This window comes from Emys orbicularis, chromosome 3 (genome assembly GCF_028017835.1).
Source record: "Emys orbicularis isolate rEmyOrb1 chromosome 3, rEmyOrb1.hap1, whole genome shotgun sequence".
NCBI classification, from domain to species: Eukaryota; Metazoa; Chordata; order Testudines; family Emydidae; genus Emys; species Emys orbicularis.
In genome coordinates this window covers 186,695,372-186,712,010 of record NC_088685.1, presented here as the reverse complement: position 1 = coordinate 186,712,010, position 16,639 = coordinate 186,695,372, and the positions used below count along the sequence as shown (strand labels likewise).

General features: G+C 37.6%; 1 protein-coding gene across 25 annotated transcripts in view; it reads right to left on the bottom strand.

Moving 5' to 3' along the window:
- NRXN1 (neurexin 1) overlaps positions 1-16,639 on the bottom strand; it is a 1,214,702-nt gene that overhangs the window by 542,287 nt on the left and 655,776 nt on the right. For 24 of the 25 annotated variants that reach the window (XM_065401764.1, XM_065401747.1, XM_065401749.1 and 21 more), the window contains one exon: positions 13,701-13,820. In XM_065401764.1, the coding sequence (XP_065257836.1) occupies positions 13,701-13,820 (120 nt within the window). Of the gene's footprint in view, positions 1-13,700; positions 13,821-14,785; positions 14,813-16,639 lie in introns of all 25 variants that reach the window. The other variant, XM_065401750.1, reaches the window with a different exon arrangement.

The window sequence follows — 16,639 nt, the reverse complement described above, 5'->3', positions numbered from 1 at the left end:
CTCTGAAACTACATCACACATCATTTATATTACAAGCTCATTAGCATTCACAAGCTTTTCCCTGTTGTCTGACATATTGCATCTTCCACAGGAAATGGTTAACCTTCAGTGAAAATATCATCTCTCAGCCCTGTGAATTTATTGGGGTTACAGAGGGAATGTATTCTTTGAAGTTGGCTGTTATCGCAGTAAAGCTGCATTAAGTAGTTCAAATTAAGTATCTGTAGTAATACATATCAGTATTACATATTACTGATATCAGGCTGGGAAGATCAAGGCTTTGGGGTACAATTACAAGGGAAAACTGGATTATGCTTGTTCTGTAAAAACTTCTACCCAAAATTGTTTGTGATTTTTAAAAATTACTAGGATTCACTTGCACAGAAATTAAAATCACTTATAGTTTCAATTCTAAACTATCTGAACTTGATTTCACACATCACTACTGTTCCAGTAAAACTGAAATATTTTCCATTTATTCCTGGTAGTACATTCTATTACATAGATACTATAATTTTGAATAACTTTCCCCTCAGGGTTTATAGAAAGACGTCTATTAAAATGTGTCCCAGTCTTTTTAACAGAATAAAACCAGGAAGAACACATACTATGATGGAACCATGGGTTTAAACTTGTGGGAATTCAAAATAACAAGGGGAAGAAGTTGGCTTGGGATGGATAGCAGGGGGATCCCAAGGGTCAGTACAGCAGGGTTTTGGTGCTTCTAGAAACAAACACATATAACAGTGTTTTGAATCACAAGGGTGGTTCGTCTGCAAGGTAAGAAAGTAAAAATATTGACGGCGTCGGTCCAGATCATCTTTCTCATTTTACCAGGCATTGCAGTGCTTTTGATTAACTCCAGGACCAGCTTCTCCTTGTCCAGAGTCAAAAAGAGAGGAAATATAAGCTGGCTGTAACTCTGGTTAATAAATGACAGCAACCACAATTACAGGGCAGGAGGTTACACTAAGAAAGGAGCAGCTAACAGGAGTGTTAAAAAAAACAAAGAAAAAGAGGAGTGATGTAGCTCTCTGCTACTTAAGATGAGGATATGTTGTCAGTGTTAAAATTGGCTTTCCATAAAATGTTTGACTAGATAGGAGAGGCAACCTACAATTACTAGAAGACTGTGAGAAAGTCCATAGCGTTAGTCAGCTGAGACACAGATCAAGCAATCCAGACACCCAAACCATTGAAAAGCCAGCAAACCACATGAAGAAAGCAGAGAACAGCATGAGATTCAAGCTGCTCCCCAAACTCAGATACATCTGTGACTTGTACTTGGAGTGTTCTCATATTGTTGTTATATTTCTGGTAACTTTTAGTAGATATATTTCAGGTTGCTGGTAGCAAGTGCCTGTCTAGGCCTCATCTCAGAATTTGTATGTATTATTGGAAATACATCCTGGGAATAACACCAGTAGCCTCCTGCATACAGTATCATTTATTCTCTTTAAGTAATTAATCAATGACCTGATTTTCAGAGGTACTGAGTACCTTCATCTCCCATTGGCTATTAGCTCCTGGGAATACTGGGCCCCACACCCCAATCTTTAATAGATGATTCATATTTTTGAATATCAGGCCATAGTTCCCACACAGCGATACCTTGTGCTTTACAAAATATAATATTTTAAATAATCCAAACTTTAGCCATTGGCTCAGTTACAAGTTTTCTCCAGATTTACATTGTTTCAAAGGGTTAGAAATATAAAGCAATAAATACATACTGCGGCTGGGATTGGTAGTTTTGCTTACACTCCATAAAACAGGCTAGATTACAGCTTGCAAATCGTGGCTGTAAACACTAATGTATTTTGACATTGGATCCTGTATATCATACAAATGGAGTACTTTTTTACGTGTGAAAGTTTACAATTATAATGTGTCTCTTTCCTGTGGCTGTGTTTTAATTAGTGGTGTGGGGTCACTACAGAGGGTGTTAGAGAACACCAGTGTAAATGTTGTTAAAGAGTAAGCACTGAGTTTGATAAAGGTCATCCATATGGCCTTTAAATTGGTCACAGGGACCAAACAACTTGATGGAGATGACTTAGAAGAGTTGTGCTTCATCGCCCTTCCTCCTTTGCTTACCACTTACTAGTGAGTTTGGTCTGTAATCTTTATTCAGTGGGCCCTTTCTGAATTGTTTTGATAATGTCAGTGGGGAAAATGTACCCAGTAAAGATTTTTTTATATATTTGAGAGATCCATGGACAGTGTCACACATTATAAAACAGAAAGGAAACATGAGATGGGACAGCTCTGGGCTGCTTTGCTGCTCTGATCTGCAAATCATTTTCCCCACACATTGCACTGACCACTCAGTTTGGGCCTTCTGCATGCCAGCTGTGATAAAGAGTTGTTGCAGGCCCTTCTCTAATTCCCCCCGCTCCATGCCTTCATTTTTTGGTGGTTGTTGTCCGCATTATGACATCCGAATACTAAAAAGCTTGAACAATTTCTTCAAGCCTGGAGGTACTGCTTCATCAGAGTCTTTGCAAACTGTTTTTATTGCCCCCGACCCCGGTTCTCTTATTGCAGTCTCTTAAATGACTGAGCAGAGAATGGATATCCTGCATACATGGCTACTGAGACCACCAAAATGCCATGACCAAGAGCAATACAAAGTTTACAAGCCTCAGCTAAGAAGACATTTTGAAGGATCAAACATAACAGATGACAGGCGGAAGAACTAAAGAATGGACAGAGGATCCAGAGTACAGGAATCATAGACTCAAAGATAAGTGCTGAGGGGAAGATCGGAAACAGTTCACATAAACCGGACTGCTAACTACCTGTATTGAAAGCTGTTTGGAGGTAGATCAGTGAACAAAGTCCATAATCATTACCTTTCTCATGGTGTGGGAATATAACAGAATTTTAAAAGCAGCAAGAATGGCTGGATGTCATATATATAAAACTCACCTTTCTCTATGCCCTCCTTGACTATACTGAAGTGCCTGCTCACATCCACAGCAGCTAAGAAAACTGAACTTAAAATTCACAGTCCAGAATGCCTTAATTTATCCACCTAGGCTCCAGGTTCATTTTGAAGGGAAGCTTTATATGTTTATTGTGTCTACAATAGAAGAGGCTTTTCTTTACTTGGTAAAGGTGAGGGCATGGAAGACCACTGAGATCTTATTGAGCTACCATAAAGTTCTACTTTCTTAACTAATACGTTTTTTTCTTTAAATATATATTGCTTAGAATCTATTTAGCTATCAATCCAGGGAGAATACATAAAAGTGAGGGGCAGGTTGCCTTAGAAACATAAGCCCAATTGTACAGGCTTTGGAGAGAAAGAATAATTCTATTTTAGAATTTTGAACCGCCATCAATCATTATAGAAACTGAACATCTTCCACATAAGATATATTGGCAATAGCAAACTCCCTAGTAGAATTAAAGGACATTCTGGCTTTTCTCTCTTTTTGGGGATTATAGAACATTCTACCTGGGGTGGACTTATTTATTTATTTATTTTTAAATTTAAAGATGGGGGTGGTTATTGAACCCTGCAGAAGGTGGCCTTTGAAGAAGAGGAGAAGACACTCATCTATGTCTGGGTTCTGTTGGAGGGGAAAGATTGTAATGCTGTTACATCAACTCCAGCTGTGTCGTGTATTATAATTAATACTATTCAGAAACCCTAGAAGTTACTTAAAATGGATTTTCAATATTGCTAGAATATAAAGGTTTTTCAAGGCCGGGGAATTAAAGTATTTTAGAGACAAAACTATAAGAAATCACACTGATAGCAGAAATCTGCTCTTCTCATTGTTGTGGACAGCTTTTGGCCACTCAATTTTAGACCTGAACTTTGTATAATATGACTTTAAAGCATAGCAACTGAAAGTCCTAAGGAAAAGAGTCTCTAATGATATCCAGCAGACTGATTTTAGTTCCATGAGAATACATTCAATTAACCCTTAATCATTTTCATCTTCATGATACGGGAAATGCTTCCAGGATTTGATTTATAGAATTATTATGCTATCAGTAAAAAAAAAAAAAATCCTGAAATACCAAAATCAAATTTAATTACTCCTGTGATTCCTCCAGAGATAGAGAGAAACTGGCATTTTTCTGACATTATGTTCTGTTTTTAATATGTTGCAATAGAAGAGTTTCTCTGAGTATGGCCTAAGAGATCTATTACATAATTACTACCATCTGAGCTATAAACACAATTACAATAGTGCTACCCTTGCCAGCCTGGAAGTTCCCAAATAGCTACACCATGTTCTGTGTAAGGTTCAGGGAAAGGGATGTAGTGGTATATGCCCCTCAAATGTCCTTCTTGAATTCTAAAAGGGGTGCAGAAAGAAGTGATTCAAAAAAATCTGCCATTCTGTGATCCAAAAATACTTACTGCTTAAGCCCTGATAAGAAAATAAATCCAGCTCCAAACCTGTTGCATAAAACCATATTGCAACAGAAACTGACTGAAAATAGATGAAACACTAGGCTAAGCCTTCAAAAGATTCTTTGCCATAATAGGAAGGTTGAGGAGTAGCTGATACCTTGCAAAAATGTTCAGTATAGGAAACTGATCAAAATATATTTTAGTTTTCCCTACATATCACATTTACTTCTTTCCTTATATGGTCACATAACAGGTTACCAGAAATGCTCCATCCTATAAACTCCTTCTACAGTCATTGTCAAACAATCTTCTCTTGGTTCACAATTTGAAAAAAAAAAAACAGTTTCTATATCGTCTACATCATTTAGAAAATGTTTCTTCAGAAATAAGTAAGGTTATACAAATCATCTGATACCAAAATATCCTAGTATAATCTTAGATAAAATACCTATATGCCCTTCTCTGGAAACTGCAATCAAACCACCAAGAACAGTAATACTGTAACTCACATAATACAGTTAATGAAAGCTTTTATTACATTAATTCATTTCATGTTATTTGAAACAGTAAAAAATCTGTCAATGTAAAAAAAAAGGGAAAGAAAAAAGTCATAATTATACGTATCCATAACGTTTCCTCTTGACATTTTTAAAGACCAATCTAGTTAGAATTCCTTCTTTAAAAAATCTCAGCTGGGCAAACAAATCAGACAAATGACATTTTTTTAACTCCTTCCTTTCCCTTTGTCATTTTCTTCCTTTTAACTCCCTCACACTCTCCCTGCTCCTGCTGAAGATTCTCTCACTCCCCCAACTCCTAACCAATGGCTCCTAAATAGTTCTTCCTGCTCCTTTCACAGCTTTCCTCCTCCCTGGAGGGTTCCCAGCTGTCTGGACACACCACCCAAAAAACTGATCTTCTAAAAAATCTGATCCCTTTGAAGTCAATGAAAGTTTGGCCACTGACTTCAGTGGTGCCAGGATTTTACCCAATGTCTTGTAATAACAGATAGAAAAAGGTAAACTGGACAAATCAAACTTTCCCCAATTAGTTCAACTGGCTTGCCCGCTATTGTAATTTTGTTAGTATCTACCTTTATTTCTCCTGTGCACTGTAAGCCTCCTAGGGAGAAATATCCATAATAAACATTTGGCTTGCTATGTTATCAAGGGCAGATTTTTAATTCTCAGCTACTAGAGACTGAAATCAGATGGTTGTTAAAACACTCACAGAAATTTTCCATTCCTTCCTTTTACAGCACATGGGGTGGGGGTGGATATCTTAATTAGTAACTAGTAATCTGTGACAGCATGCCTGAGGTGTTGGATAGGAATTCTTAACACTAAGGAGCAGTGGATGGCTCATATGACTATTGCAGCTCTATGTCACTGATTCAGTTTACAGACAGATCAAAAGTACTACCCCTCAGAAAGGACGGATGATCATGTGGCTAAGGCACTAGGCTTAGACTCAGGAGCTCTGAATTCAATTCTGGGCTCTGCCCTAAAATTCATGTGTGACTAAGGGTAAGTCACTTAACCTCTCTGTACAATAGGGGACAATAATCCTCCCTTTTCCCCACCTTTTATCATCTTGTCTATAAGATTTTAAGTTCTTCCTGAGAGGGACTTCTCATACTATATGTGGGCTCTGAGTTTAATGTAATGGGACCCCAAATACATTACCATAATACAAATAATTAGAGTAACCATAATCTGACCTCAAATGGATGGTTGACAAGAAATGTTTTGGTAGATTTGCTCCTGTTTCTTGCAGAAATGTGGCCGCATCACAAAATACATCATTACGACTAGCACCTTAATGTAAATCTCAAGAGTGGCCCAAAAAACAAGAAGTGGCATACCCAGAGCAATATTAAAGTATACTGTCAGAGCAGCATGTAGGAAAGAGATGTGGATAGAGGATTTTAGTATCTTGTATGTATTATACTGGACTCCTGTGTCAACACAGATTGCAAGAATCTGCATCCCCAGACTTGCAGTTCTAAAGAAAAAAAGAATTTTGAGAGAGGGGAATTTCTATAGCAGTCCTACTGTCATCCTATGACAGCTCAGAAGACTAATCAATGCTCACGTTAGTAGCAAAAAGAGTAACTGGGTAAATGATCCCATCATCATATAACTATAATCACACACACACAAAAAACTATGTTAAAAGAACATTATTAAGATTGCAAAGTCAAGCAGTCAAAAGTAGGAAATGTCATAATTCAGGTTACTTGTGTAACCTCAGTTCAGATCCTTTGAGTGTATGCATTATGATACAGTCGTTAATTACATGATCACATACTATTTTTTCTACAGGGATCACTGCCTCATTCAATGCACAGGATGGACCGGCTCCGGAGATGAATCAGGGGTGCATAGTGAAGGAGACTTTGTCTATAGGCTCCTGCTTCATTTGTTGCAGGAGTCAGATGGATGGTGCTCACTTAATAAGCAGCTATTCAATATTTTTTTCCCTCCTTCATTACACAACCCTAATTCCTCCTCAGAGCAGCTCGATCCTGTGCATTGAATGGCACAGGGTTCCTTTGGAAAAATAGCATATGATTATGTAATTAAAGACCATCATAATGTATACACACGGGGGGGGGGGGCGGGGGGGTTAAGGTTGCATAGGCAACCTTAGTTCTGATATTTCCTAACTTTTGACTGCTTGACTTTTCAACCTTAATAATGGTGTTTTAATATAGTTTTTTTGGTGTGTAATTCCCTAGGCTTTTAAAAGAGCAAACAGAAAAAAACAGAAATTCCATCTTGTGACTTCATATTGACTCCCACATGGTTCATATGCAGAGCTGAAACCTTTAGATCTACTTCCCAGGCCTCTGCCATTTGAGCTAATGATAGCAGTAGTATGTTTTCATTCTCCATGTGGACCAGCACTAAATACTGATTAGACACATCCTTTGCCAGTTAGTTTCACAGATATTTGCTGACAGCAGAGGAATGGTTCCATTCCAGGCTCTGGAGTGGAGTGCTGTAGTGGGCACAGATTCTTCAATCCATTTCCCACAAACATGACCCCTTCTGATCATCCCCTCCAACCTGTCCTTGTCACAGTCCCATCTCTGCCCCATCCCTGGCTTCTCATCCCAGTCCCATTCTCTTCCCCTATCTCAGTCTCCCCTCCTCAGGCTTCTCATCCCAGTCCCAGCAAGTTCCAGTCTCACTCGGCCAGACTCTCATCCCAGCCTCCCCCTACTGGCAGTCCCAGTCTCCTCATCCAGCGAGTCCCAGACTGCCACCCTACCCCAACTCCCTGTCCCAGTTTCTGCCATCCTCTCAGTCTCCTTGTCTCATTCTACTCCCCTCCCTTCCATAGACTCATAGACTCATAGACTTTAAGGTCAGAAGGGACCAATATGGTCATCTAGTCTGACCTCCCGCATGATGCAGGCCACAAAAGCTGACCCACCCACTTTCCCTTGAAGTCTTTAAATTAAGTCGCAGAGAATCCTCCAGCCTGCGACCCCTGCCCTATGCTGCGGAGGAAGGCAAAAAACCTCCAGGGCCTCTGCCAATCTACCCTGGAGGAAAATTCCTTCCCGACCCCAAATATGGCGATCAGTAGAACCCCGAGCATACAGGCAAGATTCTACAGCCGGACCCTTATTTTACCAGCGATGGCTCGTTAATGCCTAGTTGACTAAAATCACGTTATCCCATCAAACCACTCCCTCCATAAACTTATCTAGCCTACTCTTGAAGCCAGAGAGGTCTTTCGCCTCCACCGTTTCCCTCGGAAGGCTGTTCCAAAATTTCACCCCTCTGACGGTTAGAAACCTTCGTCTAATTTCAAGCCTAAACTTCCCCACGGCCAGTTTATATCCATTTGTTCTCGTGTCCACATTAGTACTGAGCTGAAATAATTCCTCTCCCTCCCTGGTATTTATCCCTTTGATATATTTAAAGAGAGCAATCATATCCCCCCTCAGCCTTCTTTTGGTTAGGCTAAACAAACCGAGCTCCTCAAGTCTCCTTTCATAGGAAAGGTTTTCCATTCCTCGGATCATCCTAGTGGCCCTTCTCTGTACCCGTTCCAGTTTGAGTTCATCCTTTTTAAACATAGGAGACCAGAACTGCACACAGTACTCCAAATGAGGTCTCACCAGCGCCTTGTATAATGGAAGCAGCACCTCCTTGTCCCTACTAGAAATACCTCACCTAACGCATCCCAAGATCGCATTAGCTTTTTTCACAGCCACATCACATTGCCGACTCATAGTCATCCTGCGATCAACCAGGACTCCGAGGTCCTTCTCCTCCTCCGTCACTTCCAACCGATGCGTCCCCAGCTTATAACTAAAATTCTTGTTAGTCATCCCTAAATGCATCACCTTACACTTCTCACTATTAAATCTCATCCTATTATTATTACTCCAATTTACAAGGTCATCCAAGTCTCCCTGCAGAATATCCCGATCCTTCTCCGAATTGGCAATACCTCCCAACTTTGTGTCATCCGCAAACTTTATCAGCCCACTCCTACATTCGGTTCCGAGGTCAGTAATGAATAGATTAAATAAAATCGGACCCAAAACCGAACCTTGAGGAACCCCACTGGTGACCTCCTTCCAACCTGACAGTTCACCTTTCAGTACTACCCGCTGCAGTCTCCCCTTTAACCTTCCCTGCAGGTCCAGCTCATATCCCCTCTCCATTTAATCAGGCAGCGCCCTCCTCCACACTATGTGTGTTAGGTGGGAATTGGGAGATGAGGAAGGGTCATTAAGAGCATAGCTCTTAGTTGAGGTGCCAGAGGTACAATTGCAGGGCAAGTCCTGCTTAGCCCCAGGTTGGGGCATCCCCAGTGCATATAGAATCTTTGGAAATTTAGCCTCTAAGTTTGAGGAAATCAGAACTGAGGATGTATGAAAGGCTTATAACGTCACCATATTGGAGCAGGCTTTCACAGGTATGACAAAAGGCACATCGCTGATGCAACGGTCACCTGCCAACCCCACCATATTTTAAGTGTCTGATCCAAATCATGGGAGAGCTAGAGCTTTTCAAAGAAAAGATCACCAGAAATTATTTTTTACCATGGCAAGACAATATATTTTCCCTTAGTCTTATTCTTGGAAATGGCTTTATTTTAGCTAAAATACATAAATAAAAAAATCAGTCTGAGGTAGCTACCAAGCTCACCAAATTTAGGCCAAGCAGTTAAAGTTTGGCAAAGTTATAAGCAACTGAAAACAAGGTTTTATAGTGGAAAGAGTCCAGCAACTGTATTTACAGGTGGAGCTATCATCCCTGCCTACAATTCTACATATAGCCCAATCCTGAAACTGCATCAAGTTGCCTTGAATTCAAGCTGCGATGTTTTATGGATTTGTATCTAAGCCACTCTAGAAGCATATCTGATCATAACTATGGGCAACACCCTGATTTGTTAAGCAATGTAACTTTGATTCTATACTATATCAAAAAATTAAATGATCACGTGTACAGTAGTCTTGTAACATAGATATGTTTCTTTCATTTTTAAAAGCCAGTCTTTTGTTAGAGAAGATTCATAGTAAGACAGAAGGATTTTTTGTATATCCTTAATGAAAATCTGAACTTCATTCATTCATGTTTCAGGAACAAAGTTTCTCTATTCATACAGGCTGAGAATGTCAAGTTTCTATTCAGAAGACATTGCATGGTGAAAATCTAAACCATTGAAAATAGGGATTTTAATGGTAGTGTTGACACAGTGTTAGCTACACTATCACAGATACAACTCTTTGATGTATTATTCCCTTATGGTAACAGACAGCATTGAAGCTGCCCTGTAATTTGGCACCTCAGTGCTTCAATATTAATGTAATGTGACAATGCTATTATTTTTGCTATTTTCCAGGCCATAATAGTGGTGTTTGTTTCCACAAATATGACATTATGCTCACTAATGTAGTTACACTTATGGACTGTGGTGGTGAAAACAGATGTAAACTCATAGAAAGACTCTTGTACAATACAGCAGAGCATTTGATTTGGGTTTTTAGTTTTTGCTGTTGTTGCCAGAGTCATTTTCAGCCTACTCTTATGAAAAAGCTGAGTGCCCTGGGAGGACAGTTTTCACTCCACAACCTGCAGTTACTAATACTTAGGATATTTGTGATGTTTTTTCTCAGAGGAGCCAGGATGCCAACCATTTGTAAGAATAGTCATTAACTGTCCTTTTTGCACAGTATTCTATGTAATCCTATTTTGTGGGAACATTTTCTAGTGGCCTGCTTTGCACTTAACAATATAACATTTCCAACATACCACATCTACAAAGCATTGCTGCCCTGCATCTCCAAGTGTCATATCATAGCAGAAGTAGTGATAACCTCCTCCTCATCTTGCGTCAAGACATCCCTACATTGTTTCTCTTTCAGTAAATAAGAAACAGCACCATGTAGCGTGTCCCTCCTTGTGCCATCATGGGCATTAATGGTCCACATCTGCCGTATATCTGTTACATTGGATGCACTTAAAGAGTTTCTACTGGACTGAACATTTTTACAGATTCTAGTGATATTCCAGAATATGGTCCCCTATGCTGTAAACTGAGACATGCTGGCATGAATCAGTTTTCGCAGAGAATATTAGCTTAACTCTTCCAGGAAGTACCGTACATTCCCTGGGTGGGATCACTAGAATCTTTTCCTCCCCACTTACAGATACATATAGGACATACTCAGTTTGTCAGAGGAGGAGACTGCTTCATGCTTTGCTTATTTTGAGCTGAATTTTGATATCCTTAACTTATGCTAAATAGCACTTTACTTCATAAAAAATCTCTTACATGCATATATATATATATGTATAAAAATATGGTATTTCTGCATAGCTATCACAACTGTATTTTTCTGTACTACTTTTTCCCATTTTCCATTTCCTCTGAACTTTATGCTGTGGAAATTAAGGACCAGGCAAGATGTATGCAAGTGAAGACTAGAGATGACACGATGTCAAACTTTCATGAATTGAGGTCACATTAGTTGACACTAGTTGAGCAATGGTCTCAAGTTGCAGTGGAGGAGGTCTAGGTTGGATATTAGGAAACACTATTTCACTAGGAGGGTGGTGAAGCACTGAAATGGATTATCTAGGGAGGTGGTGGAATCTCCATCCTTAGAGGTTTTTAAATCCGGCTTGACAAAGCCCTGGCTGGGATGATTTAGTTGGGGTTGGTCCTGCTTTGAGCAGGGGGTTGGACTAGATGACCTCCTGAGGTCTCTATCAACTCTAATCTTCTATGATTCTATGATTCTATAACATACTGAAAATATCAACCTAAAAAGAGCAACATTATTTGTACAAATTTCAAGAAATATATTAACTAAGACTTGCAAGAAAAGTCAGGAAAAGTAGCTAGACAATGTTTTTGTCTTAATCCACTGAAAAATAGTAGGCTTTTGCATGCTACACTTATCAAATAACATACTTTATTTTTTTATTTTTCACATTATTTTGATAACTTTTAAAGAGCTACCTACCTTAAAATAACCCAGCTTTTTGTTACTCTAATATGCTACATGCACCATTTTGATATACTAAGCTTTCTGTTTTACTTAGGTTTGTAAATATGAAACAGGCAAATCCAAATTTACAAACTAACAAGTACAGAAATTTTCTTATGTCAGAATACTGGGTCAAATCCTCAGTTCCTGTAGATCGGTGTAGTTCTGTTGGCTTCAATAGAGCAATGCTAAAATACACCAGCTGAAGACTGCACTTATTATGTTTTAAAGTGCACTTTATTCTTCAGCAACAAAAAACTGTTATTACTAAAATCGTATAAGACAATTCTGCTGTCCATAACTGATCCAATTTTTTCTTGATATCAGTGTAAGCTCAGCTCAGTTAAACACCACTGAATTTTACCCAGTGTTTTGAGATCTGTGACAATATCAATATCAATAAGACACCCAGGAAAGTATACATGGCATCCAAATTAGCATAAAAATAAACTGTCTTTAGTAGTACAAGAACCCCACCCATTTTACCTGCACTGCAGGCCTCTGAAATTTGGAATTGTGTGTCTGAAGGCCTAAAGGTAGACTCTCTCCTAAATACTTTGAATCTCCCATTCTGCATTCTATCAGAAAGTGCAGATCTCGAGAACTGGTTTTCTTCCACTTTTGTGATGGGAGATCATGAAAAAATGGGTATAGTTGGGGCAACAGTTAAAAATAACAACAAAAAACCCCAACAGTGGGAATCTTATGAGAATCTTTTGCCATAAATTTTCCATATATTTTAATTTCTAAATGCTTGGGACCTACCCTTTGAACCAAACATTGTTAACTCTTTTGAGATAATCACAGTTACTATGCTGGTCTAGAACTTGTCCAATAAAGAAATTAACTTTGTTGTAGACTGGACAGCCAAAATTGCATATAGTAGCCAAAAAATGCGTGACTAGATATCTATATTAACTACCTTTCTACCATATTTGGCAGGATATGGAAACCACACTCTCATTCAAATACATGTACACAACAAGTGAAAATCAAGATGCCAAGTCTGACTGAAATGCCCTTCTTGTAAATATGCAAAGGTTTCCAATAATCAGACATCTCAAATGGGGTAAAGTTTAATCCTCAGTAAGAAATCTTGACAGTTTCTATAACCAAATAGGCCTTATTCATTGCTGCATTATTGCAATTTCACACCAAGCTAACTCCAGTGAAATCAAGGGGTCTAGACTGGCGTAAAACCAGAGCAGCACACTGGTGAAGCAGGTCCCATATTTATCACAACTTCCATTTGTACTTGAGAACCAGATGGTTGGTATAGGATATTTGTGATTATTCAGATGAAATTAAAAAAAAAAAAAACCTAAAACACTTGGAGTGCTTTTTATTTGACAGAGCTTAATGTGTCACCTAAAGAAATCTACAAAGAAAGATAATGAGCCTTGTCAACTGTTTCATAGTAATTACAGCTCTCATGAGATAAAGTTACAAAATTACAATATAGCTTAAGATAATAAAATGTGAAAGGTTTTTTTTAATCAGAAAAAACTATTTGTAATGTTTATGAAAGGCTCATTTCAAATCGGTAACCATCAATGCATTAGATATGCAATCAAGTATAAAAAACCCAAATTCTTTCACAATGTTCGATGTAGTATTGTTGTCCCCCATTTATACTGTAATGCTTCATCACGTTCTTCCTACAAGCATCATAGATTTTCTTAAAGTTTTGCCAGTTCAATTAACTATATAATATTAAAATAATACAAATTTCAGACACTTGCTTTAAATACTGCCCTAGGGCTGTAAGGTTTTTAGATGAGCATTCTCTAATATACTTACGGTCATTGCACAATGGTCCACTAAAGGAGGTCATACTGCAGTCACAGCTGAATCCATCCCACTGCTGCAAGCACACTCCTTGGTTTGCACATGAATCCTCTTGGCATGTGGTGCTGGGGCCTGATGAGAACATACAGAAGCAACTAGAATTTTGTATTTCAAAGTAACATGTTTGTCTTTGGATCACATGGTAGTTGCCAACATCTTAAATCTAATGAGCAAAGGGATCTAAAGTAGAATTTATTTAAATATTTCTGTGTTATGTGGAGGCATATAACATTACAAATCTTTTGTTTTGGCTCCAAGAATGACAGAACAGAATTCATAAATATAAAGAAAACAAACTGATGCAAGAGTTAATCCAAGGGAAGTAGGGATGTTAACACTGTAGCAAGCTATGGTTAATTTCACATCACATTATTAACAGGCTAAACATTTTTTTCCATAAAATTAATTTATTTATTCTTTTTCCTGAACATGTGTTCCAACCAGCAAAACCAGGTACCATGGAAAATGGGAAATAAAGCTACATGAAACAAGATCAGAAAATTAAAAACACACTAGGAAATGAAGCTACATTGTAATATACCTGAAATCCCAGAAATTACTTTAAAAAGGAGCTGAGCCTAAAATAAAGAGGAGTTGGGGGTGGGTTTGCAGGAAGGAATGTTGGCAAGTATTGATTCACATGCTTTAATGATCCCATGCAGGTTCTTTTTAAAACAGAAAATAAATAAATAAATCAGAGTACTAATGAGCTGGCATGCCCAAATGTGACACACATGAAAAACAAAGCTATTCTATTTCTAGAGATTCATAACTAGACCACTGAAAAATAAAAGAACTTTTTAAAAGGTATGATCAAAGCACTAAAGCAATCACTATACAAACATATTCAAGACTGAAAGCCTTTATGCAAAATATGCTGTAAAATGAAGGTTCTTGTATCATGTTTAGGGGTAAAAAGGGAAAATCTGAAACAAAACAACACACTTTATTGCAGGAAATGTACAGAGCATTTATTGTAGAAATCCAGCGGTGCATTCTGGGTTTCAGTCTTTTTTAATACACACAGGGCTATCTACCTTGCAAATCAGCTTTCATCAATGCAACTTTGTCAGCAAAATTAAAAAAAAAGCAAAATATATTAAATGTTAGTAAGCAATATTGAAATGGCAGCAAACAGAAAAACATTCAGAGTAAAGTGCATGCTGCTGTTAAAGAGAGAAAGAAATGCCATATAACACAAACAAATTAATGCTAATAGCCATAAATCTCTAGGCAAGCCAAAATGAGAAAGCAGTAATTTGCCAGTATTTTACTACAAATATAATGGTTAATTGAGCTGATGACATGTAATGAAGGAAAATTAAAAGTTTTTTTTCTTCTTCTTGGATAGATGTGAATGCATTAGCAAAGTGAATGCATGGCTGCATCCTGACTAGTCATTTGTCATGTTCAGATACAGTGACTTCTACAGTCATTAGCACATTATCCCTTCCCATTTTCCTCTCTTTTAGACCTTTCTGTGTGACTGGGAGAATTAAGATAGAAATATACATCATGAACCATATATTGACTTGGATCAACATACACAGATCTCCCATTGACATACACTAATGAAGGAAATAATATGGTCCTAATCCTTATAAAACCCTTTTCAGTAATTTTGGAGACAGAGACATCCACTTAAAACTTTAAATTTTTAAATTAAATCCCAAAGAAAGCTCCTAATGTGGAATTTTCTTATCTAATCTTATAAGAATCACTCATTTGGGGGTATTTAACAAGGCCCAAAATCTGTGAGATAGTTAATCATGTGCCCAGTTTAAAGCACATCAATGTGACCAGTCACATGCTTCAAGTTAGTCAAGTGCTTAAGTACCTTGCTGAATTGGGACCCAAAAGATCGTCACAAGACTAGGTCTAGCAATAGAGTATACTATCAATCACAGTTTAGCCAAAAGTATTAATTAGCTCTGATATATTTAGCCTGTATACTAAAATCTGAACTTTTATGCATCAGCTGGTGATCTGCATTCAGAGAAGAAGGGACCTATAGGGCAGCCATTCCACTTTCTTAGCAATCTTGAGTTCAAAAGTTTTTCTTTAAACATTTGGGCATTGCATCATTCTTTGTATACATTTGGGTATTATGATGGTTGACAAGTCACACACATTTTTTTTTAAACCAGAATCTGCTACTTGGACACCTTACAAAAATGAAGTGAAAATATCTGTAGGTGTTTAAATGCTATATAGTCATGCATTTATTTACACTTTAGTTATGCAATGTTAGATCTCATCATCAAATTAAAATTAGAAAAAAATCATGCGGAATTAAAGTAGAAAAACACAGACACCGAGGCAAAAAAAATAAAATAAAGTGAATGCTAAAATGCATGGATGTAGAAGGAAATACTTTTTGCAACTTAAGGAACAATTGCCTTAATGAGTTTTTACTATTGCTCATATCATTCTGAGTGTTTATCGCTTTGCAGCTCTTGCATATTATGTGTAAATATTTCTCCAACAGAATTTGCTAAGAAACACAGATTGGTTACAACTATATGACTGGTTTTAAGTGTAAATAATATTTAAAAAAAAATCATACTTCCTGACAGAATAAAGTATGTTTAACTGATGCTAGAAATTGTTAATAAATATTACCATTGGGTTCATAATTTTATGTACATATTATAGATCTATTTTTATTTATCTAAGCTACTTAGTAAGATGCTATCATATGCAGCTTTGAGTACTTGTGGTATAAATATAATTTTGTTTCATCTTTGTTGTGGACTTTTTAAAAATTGATTGGATTTATTTCTTTGCATGGGTAATTAATTTTATATCTGTAAAGTAAGGACATGGATTGGTTTGGGAGTTACACATTTAACACAAAAGATTCATATTACCTAGTGGTATGTCTTGATGTC